Raw genomic sequence first — 22,476 nt, 5'->3', positions numbered from 1 at the left:
GAGCTTCGACACCGGATCCTCAAGACGTACGGCGCCGCGAAGTTCCCTGACCCCAACGACCCAATGGGAGGTGCGGGGCAGGCGCGGCCGGACGATAGGAGCAGGGAGTCGTGGGCCGCGCGGCTGTGAGTTTCTTCCTGGGCCCCGGCGCGCCGCTCGCCAGCATGAGCTACGACCGCGGCCATCACCGTCTTCTCGGCCCGACGGCCACCCTCTTCCAAGTGGAGTACGCGCAGGAGGCGGTGAAGAAGGGCTCGACCGCGGTGAGCGGCGAACTCTGCGCCCGGGCCGGGCTGGGCGGCTGGAAGCAGGCGGTCCCGGGGGTGCTGCTGGAATCGGGGCGGACCGTGGCGCGGGGGCGCGGGAGGTGCGGTGAGCCGGCAGGGGCTCGGCCGGGGGGTCGGGGGAGGCCCCCGGACGTGGGTGCACCTAGGAATCCGCGAGGCCCGGACCGGTCTCTCTGCCGGGGCGGGGGTGCACGAATCGAACGAGACTCCCGGCAGTGGACAGCAGGGGGCTCTGGAGGGCGCGTCCCAATGAGGCCCGGAGGCGCTCCCCCGGCCAGCGGGAGGCCCGGGTGCTTCCTGCCACTGAGCGCAGGCCGTGGCCGCGCTGACAGTCTCCTCTTTTCTGTCCGATTGGCCTTTGGCAAGTAGCGCCCTGGCGTTAGTGGGACACGGGAGCCGGGCGTCGGTGTCCCGGAAGGAAATGGAAAGGGCACGTTGTGCACTGTGGGTGCCCGGGCGGGGAGCGGCAGGACAGGACAGTCTGATGGGACTGCCCTCCGAACACGGTTTTCAACAAGGGCTGTTGAGGGGGTGTTAGCTGGTGATGGGCAGGTACTTTGCAAACTAGCAAATAGGGTCCGATTGATGAGCTTCAAGTGCCACCTTCCTCTTGCCTCTCGGTAGCGCAGAGCAGGCCTAGGCGGAGACAGCCATCTTGCAACCCGCCGCCCCGCCCCGCCGCGGCCCGCTAGTGCCCGTGTGGCCGGGTGTGGGCTGTGCTGAGGCCCCTGCATGTGAGCAGGGCCCGGCGCTGGCTGCTCACTGGCTCTGTGAAAGTTAAGTAAGCAGGTGACTGAAGTGCATCCAATAGGCCCCAGTTAGGGGACTTCCCTCACCAGGGAGAGCCCAGTCCTCGGTGCAGGTGGGCTTCCAGGAAAAAGTGGAGGTTCTTGGTGTGAGCTGAGTGGTTCCCACTGAGCTGGAGGTTCCCCCTGGTTCTCCTCCGGGGTGGGCAGTGCGCTTGACCCACTGTCCTGAGCCGGACCTCTCATTTTGAAATTCATGACGTCGTTGTCAGTTTGCTTATTGGTCAGTTTTTCTTTTATTACCTGGTATTTCAGAGATTTGAGCCAGCAGACCAAAGAAAGCGCACAGTTCTGTGAATTTTGATGTTTCAATTTCTTGAACATTTTTTGAAATTAAGATCAGAATCCATCTTGTGGCCTAACTCAGCTTAAAGAGCACTGGAACGAGAGTGCTGGCCCTCTCCCCTGCCCCCATCTGATGGGGCTGGCTTTGCTTAACCACCTGGCACCTCTGGGCCTGCCTGCCTGTCCTGGGGCGCTCTGAAGATCCCTGATAGAGTAGGGGAGACAGCACCTTGAAATCTGACACTGCAGACCAGTACTTCTCCACCACGTCATTTTGCACCCCCAGAGGCATTTGGTAGCCTGTGCAGACATTGTTCATTGTCCAAGACTATAGAGGGTGCCTCTGGCAACTAGGGGTAAACACCTTACAGTGCACAGGCAGCCCCCACCTCAAAGAGTTAGCGCCCAGGCTGAGGAGCCCTGCTCTGAACGAAGTGTGGATGTTGCTTCTCTGAGGGATTGACCCCATTTGTCTGTACCTGCATTGCTGGGGGTCAGAGGTGGGGTGGGGGACTAACACGCAGAAATTTTAATGCATCCTCCCCTGTTCAGTGTCAGCCATAAACAGTGCTAACCTCCCAGGAATAGGGGTCCCGGGTTCGATTCCGGTCAAGGGCATGTACCTGGGTTGCGGGCACATCCCCAGTGGGAGATGTGCAGGAGGCAGCTGATCGATGTTTCTAACTCTCTATCTCTCTCCCTTCCTCTCTGTAAAAAATCAATAAAATATATTTAAAAAAAAAAAAAAAAAAAAAAAAAAAAAAGAAATTTTAATGCATCCTCCCCTGTTCAGTGTCAGCCATAAACAGTGCTAACCTCCCAGGAATAGTTGGTACAGGTGTCCTGCACACATGCAAAGGGTGGGTAGTGGTTTAGGTCACAAGCACAGAACCACGACTTTCAGGACACCTGGCTTGGACCCAGGGTCTTGGGCTGCAAGGCCTTTCGTATGACTGATTCAGTGGGTTGAGTGACACACGTGCACACTGATGACACCGCAGTTCCTTGTTAGTGGTGTTGTCATTGAAGCTACAGGACTGGGCACAGTCACGACAGCTGGGGGAGCTCTGCCACAGCAGATAAGTAGCCGTGGTTGGCCAGCATGGCGCCCACAGTGATGGCCTGGGACCCTGAACACCTGCTCAGAGCTCTGTGCCTGCTGCACACCCTCAGGTCACTTTCTTAGTGCTGTGTTGGTTTTTCTTGAAGGTTGGCGTTCGAGGAAAAGACATTGTTGTTCTTGGTGTGGAAAAGAAGTCGGTGGCCAAACTGCAGGATGAGAGGACAGTGCGGAAGATCTGTGCCCTGGACGACAACGTCTGCATGGCGTTCGCAGGTGAGCCTGGGGCCAAGCAGAGCTTTGGGAGATGTGTGAACTGGGTAAACCCACGTCCTTTAACCCTTTGCAGTCCAATTTTATTTTTGGAATTCAAACAGTCTGGTCCAAATTAATTGACGGGATTGAATGTTGAACCGGTTTGCGGTGTCAACCTCAGCCTCAACGTTGGACCTGCTCCTAGCCCCTGGTCTGTCGAGTCAGCATCCACGTTAGATCGAAAAGGGTTAAAGCAATGGATTTGGGCCTTTAAAGGGTTGGCCATGGTTTCTTGGTGAGGAGGCTCCCTGCCCCTGGTGGCTGGAGCAGAGGCTGCAGGAATGGCTACCCCAGGACATGGGGCTTTGCTGTCTGTGGGGCGCGGTTACGGTGTTTTGGCCAGGTTCAAGCCTCGGACTAATGAAAGGACAGGGTCCTCTCATTGCCACGTGCAAGTCCCAGCTGGAGGTCAGGGCCCTCCCAGCACAATCATAGCCAACGGCTGTGGTAGTTAGCTTGAACCTATGGTCCAAACACGTAACCCCATGTGCCTTGTGCTAGAGTTCAGGTGCATATAGTTGAGTGAGGTTGGAGCTCACGAGAATGAAACAACGTGATCACGCCCCTGCTTTGCCTCGTGGCATCTGCTATAAAATAAAGACACGGCTTGTGAGCGCTGTCGTCGTCTCCTCATCAGGGAGGCAGCGTCCCACCGAGACCCAGCTATTATTCTCTTGTCTGTCTTTTCCTTAATCCTTTCACCCCTCCCCACTCAGTTTACCTTTGGCCGCAACAGCTGTCACCTCCATTGTCATCGGCCTGTCCCTGATTATAGTTACTGTCTAGAGAGAGGGCAGGCTTTCTACAGCTACTGCGCCTGTGCAGCGGGGCCAGCGGGAGCTGTGTTCTCAGCGCTCTCCTCCCTTGGTGGGTGCATTTGGGGAACATACCAGTTCTCCTGTGCTAAACGAGGGTGACTTGCCTGATTTCACGGGGCCTGGCACACATAGCTCTTCATGAGCCCAGAGGCTGAGCGGTCCACCCAGCTGGGGTCAGTGCTGCCAGTGGACCCCATGCTGGGCTTTAGAGCAGCGGTTGCCAACCTTTCGGACCACTGGTTGGCGACCGCTGCTTTAGAGGACTGGTTTTGAACCCTTGCTGTCTGCTCATGTGATCTGTGTCTCTGATCGTGGCCATGCGGTGATGCTCTCTGCTGTCCTGTAGGCCTTACCGCCGATGCGAGGATAGTCATCAACAGGGCACGGGTGGAGTGCCAGAGCCACCGGCTGACGGTGGAGGACCCGGTCACCGTGGAGTACATCACCCGCTACATCGCCAGCCTGAAGCAGGTAGGCCCCACCTGCGGCTCGGCTCTGGACATGTGTGGTCACTACTTGGTCCTGGAGGGTGTCCTGCTGTGGTGTCGGTGCTGGCACACGTCCCTGCAGGAAAGTCGAGGCCTGCACTCATCCGGTGCCCAGCCCTGCTTGTGCATGTGTTTGCTGTCACTTGCCCACGTTGGTGGCATCGTTCTTGTTGATGGGCATGGGGCAGTCCACATGCCTATTTCTGGAGGGAAGGGATAGTTTTATCTTGCCATTCTGAGTGATGGTCACTAAGGAGTTGGGAGGGGCTGGAAGCCACCCCTGCCCTAAGGTGAACTGCTGGTCACCTTTCAAACCAGCTGTGCAGCCAGAATGTGTGTCTGCTGTCCCACCCTCCGCATGACCTCAGCTGTGCTCCATGGGGTGGCCCTGGGCACAGCCTGGCTGGCTGGGTGAGAATGCAGAAACGAAGAGAGGGAGCCTCCGATTGCGATTCTTGCTCATCCTTGGAAGTAACCTGAGGAGGGGACCTGGGGCTATCCTCATCCCTAAGTGCAGTGGAGACTTCCCGTGGGCGTGGGCGGGCTTGTGGTGCTGAGATGGCACAGTGACGTGTTCCGTTTCCTATCAGCGCTACACGCAGAGCAATGGGCGCAGGCCGTTTGGCATCTCAGCCCTTATTGTGGGTTTCGACTTTGATGGCACCCCCAGACTCTACCAGACTGACCCGTCGGGCACATATCACGCCTGGAAGGTGAGTCCCTGGCAGAGAGGGGTTACAGGCTGTGTTGCCACAGTAAAGGGGCTTGGGAGGCCACTGGGGGTCTGTGCCTCCCTCAGGTGCGTGTGTGCACACAGCCTGTTGAACAGCACTGTTTGGGAGGAAAGGGCAGTGAGCTATAAGGACTCATGGCTTAAAGTGAAATGGCCACGAGTCTGTCAGTAATGAAATGGTATCTACTATTGGTGAGAATCAGCACAGCCCCAAATAGCCCTCAGCCAACAGAGGGCTCGGGGCAGGGCCGGGAGCCCAGGCTGCTCTCAAGCACAGCACACGGGACGAGCAGGGTGGCGGCTGGCTGGCCCAGACAGTGGCCAAGTTGTTGGTTTGGGTCTGGATTGTCCTGTGACATATAACACTCCCCTCTCAGGCCAATGCCATAGGCCGGGGCGCCAAGTCAGTGCGTGAGTTTCTGGAGAAGAATTACACTGACGAAGCCATCGAGACAGACGATCTGACCATCAAGCTGGTGATCAAGGCCCTCCTGGAAGTAAGTTTGCCTTTGCATCTGGGCAAGCCGGTGAGAACACCCATGCCATGATAGTGTTCCCTGGGTGGGCTGGGTGGCAGGCCACAAGGGTTTGCTCTGCTCAGCCAGCTCCTGCATACGACTGGCACAGTCAGGGCACAGCTCACAACCACACTCAGCCTTCCTGGGGCTCCAGCTACTGGGAGAGCAGAAATTAGGAAGACTGCTGGGAGTTTTGGGGTCTTGGGCTTTGTCAAGACCTTACAGATGCTGGAGGGTGAAGCCAGAGGCAGAGAGGGGCTAGTTGGAGGCTAGGCTGGGGTCCAGAGAGCAGGGGCTTGGTGTCAGGAGCCCAGCTGCCGTGCAGGAGCAGGGACCAGAGACCCAGCCAAGGTCTGACTGGCAGGAGGCAGCGTAGAATCTGTGGGTGCTGGGACTGCAGTGTGCCTGGCCTGTCCCCTAGAGTGGCAGTGCTGGGTTTGGGTGCACAGGTGATCCTCTAAAGCAGCGGTCGCCAACCTTTCAGACCTCATGGACCACCAGTTGGCGACCGCTGCTCTAAAGAACCTATTTGGTCCTGAGGTGGGCGTGGCTGTCTAATGCTCTTCTCTCCGGCTCCTCCCAAGGTGGTTCAGTCGGGCGGCAAAAACATCGAACTGGCTGTCATGAGGCGGGACCAGCCCCTCAAGGTAAACCCATGTTTTTTGCCGTTTTCACAGTGGAGCGATCCTGGGGACGGGCAGGGCAGTGCTCATTAACGCTGCTGTGGCTTTAGCACCAGGCAAGGCTCCCCACAAACGGGTGGGACGCAAGCACGCCAGGGCTGACTGCATGGTCACAGATGGTGATCGCGTGTGCTCCTGGCATGCGGACAAGCAGTCAGCAGCTGTGCAGGTTGGCTTCTGCTTTTCACTGATCCCCACACAGGCCACATGGCCTTGTCGACCTGCAGAAGCAGCTTTAGGGCGTCCAGGAGCCCCCTCCCTGTGGGGGCCTTACTGCACTGGGGCACCTCTTAGGCTGAGGGGCTAACCAGAAACACTCTCTTTGGTAGATTTTAAATCCTGAAGAAATCGAGAAATATGTGGCTGAAATTGAAAAAGAGAAAGAAGAAAATGAAAAGAAGAAACAAAAGAAAGCATCATGATCAATCAAATTCTGCTGGGAGCAATTTTTAAATGCAAATCATGCGTGATGTGAGAACCAATGGATGTTCAGGCGCTGACATTCCATTGTCTGTGTCCTACAATAAACTTCCATGTTTTTAACCTCGCCTTTTTACAGCCCAAGGGTCTTTTGGGTGGATTTATGGTAGCTTTTTAAAAAAAAAAAAATTTTATTGACTCTAGAGTGGAAGGGAGAAAGAGAAACATTGATTTGTTCCACTTATTTATGCGTTCATTGTTTGATTCTTGTATGTGCCCTGACCAGCATCCTGCAACCTTGGCCTATCTAACCAACTGAACTACCCGGCCAGGGCTGGAATTACAGTAGCTCTTGCGGAAATGGAGTCGACCCCAGTGGTCAGTCTCTAAAAGCTTTCCTGAGTGTGAGCTTTCCTCCCTAGTCTTTGTTGCCAGGCTCCCAGACAACAGCCACAGACTAAGTGGGGGTCGTCCCGCACGCAGTGCCAGGGGTGTTAGGGCTGCAGTGCGAGACTGCTGTAGGTAGGCGCACCTGGCACTTCTAACCCTCCTTTTCTTGTTCCAAATAGGTTGATTGTTCCTTTGACCTTTGTTCAAGCTCCTATTTAACATCAGGTCAAGGACAGGAGCACAAACAGCACTCAGTTTAAGTGCTTACCCCAAAATTTGCAGAGCAGCAGTTGTGTTCAGAACTAGCCTTATGTTTATGGTTTTACTAGGTCAGGTCAACATTTCTCATGTTTTCTCTAAGACTTCTGGTGCTTACTGTTACCCACCCTCTTGCTTTCTAATCTTTTTATCCTCACTGAGGATGTTTACTGATTTTGAGAGGAAGGCGGGGGGTACAGAAACATGGATTGGTTGTCTCCTGCATGCGCCCTGACCAGGAATCAAACCCACAGCCCTTTGGTGTACGACAGTGGTCAGCAAACTCATTAGTCAACAGAGTCAGATATCAACAGTACAACAATTGAAATTTCTTTTGAGAGCCAAATTTTTTACACTTAAACTATATAGGTAAGTACATTGTTATTAACTTCATTAGGGTACTCCTAAGCTGGCCTTTGCTAAAAATGTCCTCAATCTGATTGAGGTACGTTCGCTGAGGTCGACCCCTTCCAACTCTCCCATCCACACTCGTCTTGTACACTTGTTTCGTCTATCTCCTTTCCAAAAACCGACTTCTGCGCATGGTTCACGAAGTTTCAATCGCACTCTACATGCGCGCCCGCACATGGTATTTTGTGGAAGAGCCACACTCAAGGGGCCAAAGAGCCGCGGTTTGCTGACTACTGGTGTACGAGATGAAGCTCCAACCAACTGAGCCACCCAGCCAGTGCCTCGCTCACTTTTTAGCCAGAAAACCTATCCTCCTAGCCCAGTGATGGCGAACCTTTTGAGCTCGGCGTGTCAGCATTTTGAAAAACCCTAACTTAACTCTGGTGCCGAGTCACATATAGAAATTTTTTTGATATTTGCAACCATAGTAAAATGATTTATATTTTTGATAATAAATATCAAAGAAAAATCAACCAAAAAAATGAGTTCGCGTGTCATAGGTTCGCCATCACTGTCCTAGCCTCTAGGCCAGCAGCAGTGTAGGTCAGTCTTAATGTCCCTACAGAAAACCCTAACAAGCCCATTGGCCTGCCACTCTGCGGGAGGCTGCTGGTCTTGGTGACGGGTGGCTTTTCGGTCCCTGAGCTGGTTGCCCCTAACAACTCTGCTAGGTTTCTAGGGTCCCCTTTCTGCCTCAGTCAGTAGCTTTCTTACTCCACACTCCCCTTGAGGGCACATGTAATCTACCTTCTAAAAAGGAGTCAAGAGGCCCAGATACTTTAGTCCAGCCTAAAACAGGCAATTGTCACAATGGTTTTCAGTTGAAGACTTGAGCAGCAAGGTTGGTCACACATGGTAACTGAATTGACAATATGTAGAATCTCAGCACAGAGAATATTTTAGTTCAGCTGTTCCCAACTAATTTCAAATTCGTGCCCTGGCTTTCTGAATCTAGCATGTGCACCTGGGAGGATTGTTTTCATTGGTCAAGGATGTTAGTTGCAAAAAAAAAAAGTTTGCCAAAAACTTGTCAAACTATGAGTGACAGCCAGGCCCAGACCTCAGAGGCCTGCTGCTCAGTCCAACTCTGGGCCTGACTGGACCACAGGCAGGTACGGAGGGAGGAAACAGCTGACCAGTGTGTTGCTTCTAAAGTCACCCAAAACCCATTAGAGTGGAGGGATGCTTCAAAGTCTGAAACCAGCCTGTCTGCTGCTCTGCATAGTCCAGGACCCATTTCTGAATCAGGTTCATTTGTGAACCGAGTTCTAGAAACTACTTTGTGTCACGAAAGCAGAGCCACTCATCCCAAAAGGGTGGCCCATGGTGAACGGGCCTGACACTGCCTAGTCCAGCTGAGACAAGAGCATCAGAGGTCCCCTACGGCAGGCCTGTCGAGTGTGATGGGGTTCAGGCAGAGTCAACAGGACCACTTACTTTCAAAGCAGAGAAGATTTTAAAGTTTGCGTGTTTATTTTAATTACAATATACATTACTCCAACAGAGCAGCCCCACTGCTACATTCTAATTCTTAGCCATTAAGTCCTACAAAAATAAACCAAGCTTTTACAGTAACTTAATACAGAACCAAAATCTTTATAGCTGTCTAGGGATTTAGTTACCAAGGTGCTTATGTTCACCAAGATGCCCTGTCTTCAGGGGGGAGCATGCTTGTACTAAGGTGACCCATTTACTCATGCAACAGTTTACATCCCACCTCCCTCCACCCACCTACAAAACAAACACAACTATTTACAACTCGGAGCTCTGTCAGCCGAGCTTGCAAAAAAGACTGGCTCATTTCCAAGTGGATGAGACTTGAACAGTGGTCTGAGTCCAACACTGACTGGCAGGACAGAAAGGATGGGTATGCCACCCCAATCCTCATTCCTATGGAAGCCAGGCTCTGAGTAACAGCTCCCAGCTCATGTTCAGGCCCCTTCTGTGCCTCCAAGAGTGCCAGCCTGCCAGTCCAAACCTCGACACCACCACCCTGGACATCAGGTGGTCTGTCTGCTCACACATGATCTGCGGGAACTCCACTTTCCCTGCTGGGGCCCACCCGACCCCACACCCCCTGGGCTGGCCCTGCCTTGCTCCTGAGGCCCACCAGTGGCAGTGGGGGTACCAGGCCAGCAGCATGAGCGCCAGCTGGGTGACAGAGCTGTGCCTGGCTGCCACACGGTCCACTTTAAAAGTCAAAGTTGTCCCCCAAAATTTTTTTTTTCAAAGTGAAGATCAAGCTTTCGCTCTAGAAAACTTTTTGCAAAACACCAAAACCTTAGGTAGACTGTGCATAACTGAAGAGGAAAGACCCAGAGACCTCAGAGAGGTCACCCTTAAACACTCCCCGAACATGAGCAGTTCTAACTCGGACCATGTCCAAGTTCCATGACGTCAAAACAAAAGTAATAAACGGTGACCCAACGCCTGTCTGTCCAGTAAGTGCAGCGTCCTCACTCGACTTCGTTTCTGCCGCTGCCTCTGCAGGAGCCTGCAGGGGGAACATGACACCACATGAGTGTGCTCAGCAGGCGTCCCCCCATGTCAGGCCAGGGCTTCCTAGACTCCCCCATCACAACCCACCAGGAAAATTCCTTCTGTACGCATGCCGTAGTAGGCAGCTCTGGGTCCCATCCACCATGACTCTCTTACCACCCAGACCCTAAGGGGCACACACGTCACTCGGGACCTTGTGAAAAAGGTAGGGCCACGCTGCACCGAGACCCTGGCTTGTCACCAGCTCTCCTGGCTGACCCCCCTCCCCTGAGGAACAAGCACCCGGCCCTCCTGCACGGGAACCCACTTTGACAACGCTGGGCCCAGGGTCCCCAAGAGCCCCCTGGAGATTTGAGGGCGGGCCTCACCTCTGCGCTTCCTGAAGAGGCTCCCTGCAGGGGTACTGCAACCCCATGCCCTCCCCTTAGAGGACCCCGCAGGTCACCCACTCACCTCCGGCTGCTCTTCACACCCTGCCAGTCCCGGCTCTGTGGGAAGTCGGGTTGCGCCGGGTGGTGCCACTGCCCCTGCCCCCCCGCAGTCCGCCTCGGAATCCACGGCCACGAAGAAACCTTCCTGACACCCCAAAGGTCTCCGTGTTGAGCTTCCTCTCCTCAGCCCACGTGGTCCGCCTGGAACTGAAACAGACAAGGGCTGTGAAAACTGACTGCAGGGGCAGTCATCCCAGCTTTCTCAGCCTGGGAGGAAGGACAGTCACTGTGTTCCTGGAGCCATTATTTGAGGGCAACCCAGCTGGCCCCCTGCAGTTGGACAACCAACACTACAGGTGCTCCAGGCCCGTTCCTCATGGGACTAGGCTGCTGGGCACAGAGCTTACGCCTCTGTCCCCCAAACAAGCCCGTGACACTAGTGCACTCCAATGGAAGCCACCTGCTTGCTGGGCTCAGGCCTGCACAGTCTCCAAGGCCTGGAGCAGACCATGGACCCCCCCAAACAGGTTTCTACCAGATGAGGAGGGGCTGGGTTAAATGGGCAGGGTCCCCAAGGGTGTGCTTATACTTTACGGGTGCTGGGGACCAGCACAGCATGGCTCCAGAACCCTTTGAGCTCCCCAAGCACCGCTAGTAAATACCCGCAGCTGTTAACAATCCTCCTCATTTAAAGAAACAGCAGCTATGTCCCAGCTGCCACTGAGGCCAACCAGCTCTCCTCACATCCTGCCAGCAAACCATCAGCCCCACCTTCAAAGCAGTTTAGAAGCCAAGCCTCTCTCCATCCCCAGGCCCAGTTGAGACACCTGAACTATTGGGAAGTGGCCACCTGCAGCCACTCTCACCGAAGACCCACGTGGTAAAAGGTCAGGTGGCTTCAATCCTGGGCTCCCAACCTCTGATAGCTGCCTGCCCTGCCCAACAGAACAGGCTTGGAGACCTGCTTTCTTGGCCCATTTCGAGTCACCGCCCGGTTCTCCTCAATGCATTTCAATCTGTGTGTATCTTGCCCCTCCGCATCCACTCGTCCCCGCCAGAAGCCCTCAGCGCAGGCGGTGAGGAGCCCCAGCCTGCTTTCGGCTGCACCCTCTGTGCTCAGCAGTGCCTGACACTCTGCTTGCCAGTGGAGGGATCAGAGTTTCTGCAGCATGCCGCTCAGATTTCTCTCATGGTCTAGCTTGTTCACGGGGCAACACCTGAGTAACCAGCGGTCAGGTGCTGAAAACAAATCACACGAGGGGTGCCAACCTCAAGCGTCAGGTGAAAGAGCACCCGGAACAGAACACTCCTAATACGCAGGCTGACTCAGGTCGCCAGGGCCTCAGGCCTCCAGGGTCAGCTGGGAATCAGGAAGAAAGTCCATAGTCACTCGGCTGGGGGGTGGGGCCAGCCCAGCCTCAATGGGCAGGGCAGAGAAGCCAGGAGGGAAGTGGGAGTGGGGCTCGGGCAGACCCCTCAGTGCCTGTGACTGCCAGGGCCTCCCATGCTGCCACCACGGGATGGATGCGTCCACTGTGGCAGACATGTGAGTAGGGCCCTGAACCTGAGACCTGAGTGGTCACCAAGAGAGTGCGTCCCAGTCCTGGAAACTGAGGCAGTGTGTGTTTTCCCACCAGCTCACCCGGACCCCCACCCCTCCCACCCCTGCCCCCCCACCTGGTCTTGAGTTCAGAGGAAATGTTGTCGAAGAAGGATTTGGACTTGTCATAGTAGCAGTTGGGCCCCAGGTGGTCCTCCTCAGCAGGGGCCTCGTCATTCTGGGTCACCACTGCCGGGTCCTTCTCTTCCCCCTTCTCAGCTTTGTCATCTGCACAGAGAAGTGGAGCCCACTGAGTTGCTGGAGGCAGAAAAGCACCTCTGTCCTCGGCAGGCCCGCTGTCACTCAGCAGCCAAATGACTGCTCTGTGCTAAGTGACTTCTCCCTCTAGCCCATGCCATCCGCTCTAAAGGGCACAGCTCCCACACTAGCCCCCATCACCACCACCCCCATCTCACGGCTCCAGCTGTCTGACCCACTCTGTGGATACTCCATGGAGAACAAGGGAGATTTCCACATAAGGACTCAGACCTTTAAAGTTCAGTTTCTTCTTGAACTCCTTGTCCAGTTCCTCGCGGTTGAACTGGGCGTTTGCACTCTCAAAGTCAAAGTCCCCCTCAAACTTGATTGTGTTCTCCTTGATGTTGGTTGGGCGGCTCTGCCCTCTAGAGCGATTCCTTGTTCGTCTGTTCCCTGTGAGGAGAAACGACAGTCATGGCTGATGAGCCACCAACACGATATTACTGAGTGTGAGACAGATGACAAAGAGAGGAAAAGAGAGGAGAGCACACTGAAGCCACCACTGAGCCCTAGCACCCCTGAAACTGTGCCCAGAGAAGCAGGCAGGGTGGTTGGGGGTGGGGGCAGAGAGCACGCCCAAACGTGGCAGCAGCTGTTACCTGATCTCCTCCTCTGGGGCCTCCTGTTCTCGTCGTTCACCTGCCCTGGCGTTTGCACAGCGGCTGGCTGAACTACATCTAAGGCGCAAAAGGGGATAGTAAGGCAAGCGCCTGCCAGAGCAGAAGCTGGGAAGGAAGCAGGTGGCACCACCCCAGGGGACATGCGGCAGGGGCCTGCCCTGCAAATGCATGTGGTGTTTGGGAGGGGCGCAATTTCTTTTACAAAGCCCCCAGGCAGCAGCGTGCACAGTGAGAAGAGGGAGTACACCCCAGGGAGCGAGTGTTTCAGTACCGCTGGCACTCTTGCTGCTTGGCGGGGCAGGGCGCCCGTTGAGCTGCACCCCCACAGTGCCCTTGCCGCCAGGTAACAGCTTTTTGGCGTTCAGGTTATCAAGAGAACCAGTCTGGACAGCCTGCTCCACCATGGGGCTCTTGCCAACTGGGATGGATGGAAAACCAGCTCCTGAGTTGGGGAGAGAAGGCAGATTGACAACAGAGAAAAGGAGAAAGTTCCCCAGTCCCCGCAGACACTTCTGTTCAAGCCGGGGGAGATGCAACCACCCAGAGAGGGTCTACCCAACCCAGCCCAAGCCCCCTCAGCAGGCCGCCCCTCTGCGGCTAGCCCTGGCAGCAAGGCCAGCTCAGCCTGGAAGCTGAGCCCCAGGCTCTGTTAGGAAACCCCTCAGAGGGAAAACACCTGGCCACAAGGAGCACCTCCCAGGTGGTCTAGAAATGGCTTTCAAAAACCACACAAGCTCTGACCCCAAGGAGGCTTGGTGGTCCCGAGATGCTGTATGAGGATTTGTTCCATACTGGCCCACGCTGAGCAAGAACCATCCCAGTCTGGGACTGTCCAGAAAATGCAGTGGTCAGCCATTGGAGTTAAGCTCTTGGGATACTGCTGTTTTTGCGTAAGGCATAACAAAGCAGAAAAGATGAGTAGCGCTGACTACAGAGAAGTGCGGCCTGCGGTGCTCTCGAGGGTCTAGGCTTGTCCTGAAGAACGAAGGCTTCCAGGCTGCCTTGGGCAATGGAGCTGCACTCCCAGCCCTGAGCACAGGACATACATGCTCAGAAACCGAGCCTCACAAGAGGGTCCTCTAAAGAAAGAGGACCGAGGGATGTGCCTTACTCATCAGCTGCCTACTCCCCTCTCACCCGGTCCTGGGTCTGTGGGTAGAAGTGCACCAAGGTCTGAGACAGAAAAGACCAGCCTTAACCTTGGGGTCCTTAGTTCAAGAGGGGCGGCCCAGGACAAGTGAAGATCACAAATTTTTTTCCAACGGGACAAAAACCAGAGAAATTACTGTGACAAATTCCTTGTCACCCGATCAAAGTACTCCTAGGGCTGACTGGAACAGCCTTGTCACAGGCAACTGCAGTGTCCCTACAATGGGCACTGCCCCAGAGCACTTCCTCTGGCCTGTCACCTCCCCAGCACAGCCTTCCCTGAGCTGCACAGCCCAACTGAGTCCTCACACTCTAGCACACAGGCAAGAACCTTGGGCCTCTGCTTTCTCTGACACCGATGGAGCAGTTAAACCATCTTGCCTCGGCAGTTTTCAGGGTCCTAAGAACAGTGTGTCTGTGTAACATTTAAGGAGGGTGAAGCATCACTCCTTGGTACCGCAAATGCACTGGCGCCCGTGCAGGGCACATGCAAAGCACAGGCTGACAGGCACTATCCTGGACCGAGTGAGTCTCCACACGGTGTGGGCAGAGCTCTGCCCCCAGTCATGCATGTCAACTCCAGACCCCCAGCAAAACACAAAGAACCAATGCCAGGCAAGGCCAGAAACCCCCACCACCAGCATTAACAGGCCGGACATCAGCCCACACTGTTCACCTGTCAAGAGCTTGGGTTGGTCACCCAACTTTAAAGCGGCTTCATCGTACTCAGCCATGTGAGGCCCAATTTTGATGAAAGGAATGTTTCGCAGGTCCCAGAGCTGCATGCAGCTGCTCAACAGGCTCCCCCAGCAATCCAGACCACGGAGGACCGGCCGAAAGCCAGGGGACAGCCCTCTGAGCAGAGGGCAGTGCCCACACGTGGCAGTGACAGCACAGCAAGCGAAGGGCTCCCTGGTCCTTTCTAGCCCTTCTTTAAAACCAGAGTTCCTAAGTCAGGACCATGTGCTGAACCAGAAACGCAGCTTAACTGATCCACAGGCTCAGCCAATTCTGTCACAGCCACTGTCCCTCTGGGCTATCTATGGTTTACCCGCCCCTGCTCTCAGGATGCAAAGACAGCGTGCAGTTCTCCCAAACTGCCGTTACCCTTGGAAGTGAGCTGGTGTGGCTCTGAGGACATGTCAGGCTCTGACACGGGCTGTGGAGATGGAGAGGAGCTAGGGCTGGAGGCTGCGGCTGAGGCTGGAGGGCTTACCAGCTTCTCTAAAAGAAGAGAAAGGAGAGAAGAGCAAAAAGAAAGGGCACAGATAAGTAATGAGACACTTGTCTTGCATTTAGCAGGCTTGGAAAGAGCCAAGCATCTCTCCTAGGACACTTTGCTCACACAAACCTGTTCTAGAAACACAAGGAGCCGGGCCGAGAGGGCACCGCCACACTAGGAGCAGCAGTCAAGACAACAGGACTCAGAAGCAAGGGACCCACACAACCGTCGAGGGCCTGATCACACCCTATCGCCAGAGCAGGAGCGAGGTGGGTGAGGCTGCCAACCCCATGGCCTGACTGCTCGGAAGAGCTTCGGCCAGGCCCAGGCAGACCCTCACTATGTGTTGGGATAGTCTTATTCCAGGGTTATCAACTGGGGGAAACAATTTCTGAGCGAGGCATCGACAGGAGAATGAAGAAGAAATAACCTGGCAGTGCTGTATTTCAGTTTCACATTTACAGGCTCACAAATGTGCAAGGAGTCAGACGCACTGTGATTACACCTGGAAGTTATCAGGTCTTTGAAGCAATGTACCACGGCCTCCCCCAGACCTGGGCTGACACCAAATGAACGTGGATTTGGTTCACCTGTTCCAGGACCCAGCCTTGCTGCCTCCCCTACTCTCAGTGAGCAGTCACTGAACGTCCTAGCACTCGAAGGACAGTGTCCCCATCAGAAGCTGAAGCCCGCTTCAGGAGGCCACAGCACAGCAGGTTAAAGAAAGAAAGGTTACTCACCTAGACCCAAGGAAGCTGCATACTGCTGACTGAGCAGGGAGCTGGCGGCCAGTTGGCTGTAGGGCGGCATCCCTCTGAAGGGGCTGTAAGGCACGTGCGGCTGGAAGGAGGAGCCCGAGCCCAGGGAAGACTGAGCAAGGGGACACACAGGTGAGAGCAGCGCCAGGCCCCCATCGCCTGGCCTGTTCAGACAGGGACAGACACCCGGATCTGCCAGCATGCTTCTTGGAAGCTTGGGTGACCCTCAGAGGGGTAAGCTCCCAGGATGGTCTAAGGGAGCTTACAGCTGCCTTTTCTACATTCTCCAGCTCCACCTGCCCAGGTAATTCTCACTCAAATTTCTCCTAACTCAGTTAATCCCTCTAATGGCTCCCCACTGCCTGCATCAGGTAGTCTAGGCTCTGCAAAAGAGAAGACACACCATCCTTGGCTTGGCCCTGCCCCCAATGGGAAGGAGGCCAAGAGTCCCCATTCTCTCAGGCCCACTTAGGGGTTTCTCCCTACAGTTTGTGCTCCAAAGGAGCTGATGAATACTTCATTTACAAGTCAAGAGAAAACATGAACCTGGGCTCCCTGTAATCCTGGGCAAAACACACCATAACACAGCACTGCAATTTAACATCTGGGCAGTTAACAGAGCAAGTCCTGCTGTCCCTGCTAGCATCGTACGCCATGCACACCATCCCGCTGGGGATTTAGACTGACCCAACCAGAAACTATGGACAAACACCAATTCCCTGAGCACACTCACCCCCCTCTGACACTGACACACTGACACACTCACACACACACACACAATACTGATGCTGCAGGAGTTAAGACTTTCCACAGCAACACCAACAGCCTGGACAAAAACTAAACAACTTTTCATTAAAAGGCCATTCCTCGAGTTGAGTGCTCTGGCCAAACAGCCGACACCAAGTTCCACTTGGCCTCCAGCACCCCTCAGAGATTGTCCCACAGGCGCAGAGCCCGCACTCACTTGGACGATGGCAGGGTCCTGAGGGAGAGAGTGCTGAGCTTTTGGAGGTTCACACACTGTGATGTCTTTGATATCGCTTCCCCGGAAAATGATGTACTCATAGATTTCCTCTCTGGGAGGGGCAGGCCTATCTGTGGGACGGTCTTCAGTACCGAAGGACCTCACTTAGGAGCAGAGGAGAAAACACGTTAGTTGTCCCAGCCAAGACCATTCAACCAACCCTTTAGGCTACAGCCCCTTCCTTGGGTGCCACCCATAGCCCAGCATCGGGTTTCCACACTTCAACTACTCCCCCCTCCAGTTTTCAACGGACAAGACCCCAGTTGGCAAAGCTCCAAAAAGTTCTAGGTCACGAAAAACCAAGAACAACTCCCATGCCTGGCAGCCTCACGAAGCTCAATGTGCTCACAGCAGAACAAGGTCTGCTTTGCAGGACCTCCCCCCCCCTCCACATCTCACTTGGCAGATTCAAAGCCCAACAGCTGCTTTTTGATGGGCACCTCCACAGGAGCCCTGGGCAGTGCCCCCTTTTCTTGGAGAGAAGTGAATACATTGACAGAATCGTTTCCGCCCTCCGACCCATGCCAGCCTGGGCGGAGCCTTTACAGAGGGGATCCAGAACTTGACCCGCCCCACCAGCTCCTGTGTCCACGGCGGGGCTTCTCTACCCCAAGGCCCGGAGCCCAACCAGGTCTCCCGAGATCTCCGGGGCGCCCTCTATCTAATCTGAGCACAGCTCCAGCTGCGACAGGAATGTCATGGAAATGTAGCAAAGTGCCCGGAGCACAGGGGAGCGCACAGCCCAGACACTGAACTACCTTCCTGAGCAGCGCCGTCTGCCCAGGACTGGAGCCCGAGGCCCGGCTCCCTCTGACGTCGGAGGGAGCTCTGCCCGCTAGCAGGCCTCTGGCGTCTCCCTCGCCTACCCAGACCCACACCAGCAGGGACTCTAGACCCGGCTGCACTCCGCACTTCTCTGGAAGAGGCACAGAAAGGACACTCGCCATCTTTCTCGGAGGACGTAGACAAAGAAACTTTGAGGCCACCTCCTGCCTCAACAAGCCCAGAAAAGAGCCACAACCCAACCATCTTCCTTCCACTAAGGGTCCCAGAAGGTTCGGCGTGGCTCCCTGCAAGCACCGGTCCCTGAAGGTCCACCCGCAGCCATGTCCGGGTGGCGCGGCAAGCACTTTAAACGGGGCACCTCGCTGCCAAGGCTCCGATGCCCACATGCGTCCCGATAAGACGTGCTATTTACTCGGGCTCAAGGCCACGGCCGCTTAATCCTTTCCAGACGGGCCTGCAGGAGCCGGGTGTCCTCACCCCCGCCTTCTGGGGAGGCCGGAGCCCACTCCCCCCGGGACCGGGTGGCGGGCGCCAGCTGCCCCTCAGCAGGTGGGGAGGAAGCGGCCCAGCCACCGACCCCCACCTGCAGGAGGGCGGCGCCGCGGGAGCTGGACCCGCCCACCGCGACCTCTTTGTTTGAAGATGGTTGGGGTCTCGCTTTAACCGCGGCTGGTGACTCCTTGGGTCATCCCATTCCCACTTTGAGCCACCAAATGACGACCCCCGGAAGGAAAAAATAAGCGGGGGGGGGGGGGGGGGGGGGCATGACAGGCGGCGAAGGGAGGAGGGTGCCAGGAGGGTGAGGGCCTGCGGGGGAGGGGGGCAGGGGGTGTCCCTGCGGGGCGGGGGGAGGGGTAGCCGGGAGAAGATGGCCGAGGGGTGGGGGCCTGCGAGGGAGACGGCCTGCGGGGGGAGGGGTGGTCAGAGGCGTGAAGGCCCAGGGAGGCGATGCGGCCAGGATCCTGCGGGGACCCCGGGGTGGGGGCGGGGGCGGGCCGGCTGTTGGCGGGCGGGGCGGGCGGTTGGGGCGCCCGCGGGCCGCTACCTTTGGCGAGCGCCACGGTGGAGTTGTCGGTGTCTATGGTGTAGAGGATGCCCTCGTAACGGATCTGCGCCTTGGAGATGAGGCTGATCTTGCTGCCCAGGTACGGGGTGCCCGACGAACCACTCATGGCGACGGCCGCCGGCCGGGCCTGGCCCGCTCGCCTCCGCGCGGGCGCCGGGCCGTCCGCTCCACCTCTGTGCGGCTCTCCGCCGGCGGGGAGGCCCGTGCAGCCTGGGCAGCTAGCGAGCAGGCGCGCGCGGGGGGTCTCCGAGGGGGAGGCGCTCCGAGGGGAGCGCGGGGGAGGAGGGGCCGCACAGCCACATCCGGGGCCTCGCCCCGCCCCGCACGCTCGCCGCCCATTGGCTCAGCGCGCCGGCCTCCCTTTAAATATGGCCGCGCCGCCTGCCGGGGGCGGGCCTCGCTCCTCGCCTGCGCAGTCGGCCGCGCCAGTCGCAGCTGGTTTCCTCCCTCTCCCCGCCCTTCGCCGTCGGCTCCCGGCGGGCCCCGCGCGGTGGTGGGTGGGTCTGGAGGAGGGTGGGAATGGGGGTGCGGAACGCGCGTGCGCGGGGCGGGGTGACGCCGGGGTGGGGTGGTCCGGTCCCGCGGGTGAAGCCGGGAGAAGGTCCCTATCCTGAAGGCAGGGGCCGGGGTCGCCCGCGGCCTGGGGTGCAGTGGTAGCTGCGGTAACGAGCACTTCCGGTGCGTCAGTCACTGAATATAACGAGCTGAGCGCATCTTCTCCTTGAACCCTGCGCCTCTCCAAACCTGGGGTGGCGTTCCCTGCGCCTTAAAATAAATACCACCCGCCACCAGGCCTTAAAATAAATACCACCCGCCACCAGGCCTCAAACCCCGGCGGCCCGGGCCTGGCGGACCCCGGCGGTTTGGCTTCCCCTTCCCCGCCAGCGCTCAGCTCCATCAGTGACTGCGCTCACTTACTGTCTGCTTCTCTCTCTTGACTGTGCACATCAGATCAGGGACCGCTTTGGGGTCCTGGAAAAAAACGTAGTGGGTAGTGACCAGTATTTTATAAAAGTAAAACAGACTAAGTTAGAAAATATTAGAGTATTGGTTTGTGAAACAGTTATTTCACTTATACATAGTATTCAGGTACTTGCTTAAGATGTGAATGTGAGTACTAGGGGCGAAGGGGGAAGCGGTGGCAGAGAACTGACCTACTAAGCAAGGTAGGCGTTCTGACTCCCCTTTTCCAGGATAGCTGAGGGGGGCGGGCTCCTGCCCTTTGTAAACCCTGGTCTCTCCCGCACCCAGCAATATCTAGTAAGAGAACAGTAATGAGCCTGAGAAAAGGGAAACGTCTTCAAAATTTATCTGCCAAAATGCACCTGTATGCTCCAGAATTGCTTCTTGGCTCCTGGAAACTCACTGGTGAGAATGGGGGCAGCCCAGCCACAGAGTGCACGCGGCCCCAGTGAGAGAGAACAGTGGCATGGGGCTCTCCCTCAGCACAGCACAACCTTCCTCAGGGGTGCACCTGTCTGGAGTAGGTGTTGCCCAGTTCTCTGGAGCATCTCACATCCTCCTTCCCCCCACTTTCAGGTCCAGAACATGACTTGCCCAAGGTCAAGGATGCTATGCTTCACACCTCTGGCATCTGAGCCAAAGCCTCTGTGTGTGTTGCGGGTAGGCTGCATTCTTCACTAATAGGAGCTGATTCTGTCTTGGAAAAGGAAGTTGGATCCAGAGCCCCAGAACCAGGGTGGGGTGCAGTTCCTGGAGACTCGGGGAGCTCACAAGGCTCCTGGGTGTGGGTGCAGCCAGGTGGCTTCCTGAGGACATTAGCCACAGAGCAAATACCTAGGCAGGGCAGAGGCTTAAAATAGACATGGCACACAGGCCCCAAACACCCGGCCTGCCATTCACCCTGTGGTGTCCTGCCCAGAGTGCAGGGAAGGGCACTTGCCAAAGGTCTCAGAAGGGGAGCAGTTGGGCTGGGACCTAAACTTGACCCAGGAGCCAATTGATGTGGCCTGTGTTCCAGGCGGGACACACTTGCCAAACACCTCCACCTTAAATAGCTCTTCGTGGTGCCCACCCAGCCCCGAGTAAAGGGCTGTAGAGTGGTGAGGTGAGAAGCTGAAAAACCCCGGCAGGTCAGGCTCCCTGCCTCAGTTTCTCCATTTACCAAATGGAGATTATAGCTCACCTGCCTGTCTAAGTGTGGATGGGAGGATCCCAGAATACAGTGGCCGTAAAGGGTTTTGAAAGAGGCCAATGGGCCCACACATCAGAGACCTGGTAAGCAGAGGACCACAGAGACAGCTGGTGAGGTTTCTACTGCAACTTTGAGCCACTTATTAAGTGCCTACTGTATGTAGGAGGAGAAGCAGTCCCTAAGAAGCAGGTGTGCCCTGGCCTGTGTGGCTCAGTAGAGGGTAGCAGGTTGGATTCCCAGTCAAGGGCATGTGCCTAGGTTGCAGATTCACATGCGGGAGGCAACCATTAAATGTGTCTCTCTCACATCGATGTCTCTCCCTCCCTCCCTCCCTCCTCTTTCCTTCCACTGTCTCTGGAAGTTAATGGAAATCCTCACTCCTTGGATGAGGATTAAAAGGGGAGAAAAAAGAAAGCAGGTGCGACTGCCCTGGGTGTCATCACCAGTCCAGCTAGAGTCAGTCACACAGCCAGTATCCTGCAGCAGGTGTCTTAACACCTGTGACTTAACATACAACTTCAGGAACAATGACCACATGACCATTGTTTTCACAGGTATTGCTTAGTAGGAGCAAAACAGAACAGGTGAAATGATTTTTAAAAATCTTAAAAATAGGTGGTTCAGCCCTGGCCAGTGTGGCTCAGTTGTTTGGGCATTGTCCTGTGCACCAAAGCTTGCTGGTTCCATTCCGGTCAGGGCACATGCCCCCAGTTGTGGGCTCAAACCCCAGTAGGTGTGCAGGAGGCAGCCAGACTATCCATGTTCCACTCTTACATCGATGTTTCTCCCCTTCCCTTCCTCTCTCTCTAAAAATCAATAAAATTATTTAAAATAATAATAGTAGGTGGCCCACAGATAAGCAGAAATCAAGGCAGGGCTCTGAATGTAGGGCTGAGCCAGTGAGACAGGACCTGGCCTGTCCCCTCCTCTCCTTCAGGACCTGCACAGGGAGGGGCAGATGTTCATCACCCTGGGAGCTGGAGCCAAGGAGTGGGAGGGAGCTGAGGGGTTGCAGTGGGCTGGATGGGGAGGTCAGAGCTGGCTTTGAAGGTGTCACTAGAAGATCATGGGGCAGGGAAAGGAGCTGGGAGGCCCAGAGAGGTGGTTCAGGCCCTGGTCCAAGCTGTGGCCCTGGGTAAAGACAGGAAGGAGGGCAGGGAATTTTCCCCAGATCCCACCTGCTCTGAATCCTGCTAAAATTCATCTCCTCCAGTGCGGTGCCCACAGCTTCCTGCACTTCGCACCCTCTCCTCTCCCTTCCCCTTCCCTTTCCCCCTTCTCTACTTTTCCCTCTCCACCTCCTCCCCTCGTCTTTCCTACCCCACCCCCACCTCCCCCTCTCTTCCCCGTGCCCCCATCTGGCCTCTCCCAGACCAGGGCAGTCCACAGCAGAGATGTGGGAGGCCAGCAGCTTAGGGTGCCCCCAGCCTACCCCC

General features: G+C 56.1%; 2 protein-coding genes across 7 annotated transcripts; one reads left to right on the top strand and one right to left on the bottom strand.

Annotated features, from left to right (window-relative positions):
• The first annotated feature begins 101 nt into the window (after window positions 1-101).
• PSMA7 (proteasome subunit alpha 7) lies at window positions 102-6,540 on the top strand. The gene is made up of 7 exons (XM_006104244.3): window positions 102-263; window positions 2,588-2,714; window positions 3,918-4,042; window positions 4,650-4,772; window positions 5,170-5,289; window positions 5,895-5,957; window positions 6,323-6,540. Exons 1-7 carry the CDS (start codon window positions 165-167, stop codon window positions 6,413-6,415), a joined length of 750 nt encoding a protein of 249 aa, XP_006104306.1. The 5' UTR covers window positions 102-164; the 3' UTR covers window positions 6,416-6,540.
• A 2,381-nt stretch (window positions 6,541-8,921) lies between these two features.
• Window positions 8,922-19,085, bottom strand: LSM14B (LSM family member 14B). Of its 6 annotated transcripts, XM_006104241.3 has the most exons (10): window positions 18,865-19,085; window positions 16,974-17,137; window positions 15,992-16,121; window positions 15,137-15,253; window positions 13,152-13,322; window positions 12,860-12,937; window positions 12,492-12,653; window positions 12,080-12,230; window positions 10,425-10,609; window positions 9,746-9,966 (listed from the first exon to the last, which is right to left on the bottom strand). In XM_006104241.3, exons 1-9 carry the CDS (start codon window positions 18,989-18,991, stop codon window positions 10,438-10,440), a joined length of 1,272 nt encoding a protein of 423 aa, XP_006104303.1. In that variant the 5' UTR covers window positions 18,992-19,085; the 3' UTR covers window positions 9,746-9,966; window positions 10,425-10,437. The 6 variants fall into 6 exon arrangements, with proteins under 6 accessions (XP_023601330.1, XP_023601331.1, XP_023601332.1 ...); XM_023745562.1 differs by lacking the exon at window positions 12,080-12,230 and having other exon boundaries at window positions 8,922-9,966; XM_006104242.3 differs by lacking the exon at window positions 12,860-12,937.
• Window positions 19,086-22,476: the final 3,391 nt, after the last annotated feature.

The sequence above is a fragment of the Myotis lucifugus genome, unplaced genomic scaffold, assembly GCF_000147115.1.
Source record: "Myotis lucifugus unplaced genomic scaffold, Myoluc2.0 scaffold_556, whole genome shotgun sequence".
NCBI lineage: Eukaryota > Metazoa > Chordata > Mammalia > Chiroptera > Vespertilionidae > Myotis > Myotis lucifugus.
Note: the sequence above shows the minus strand (reverse complement) of the source record. Positions and strands in the feature narration are given on the sequence as shown.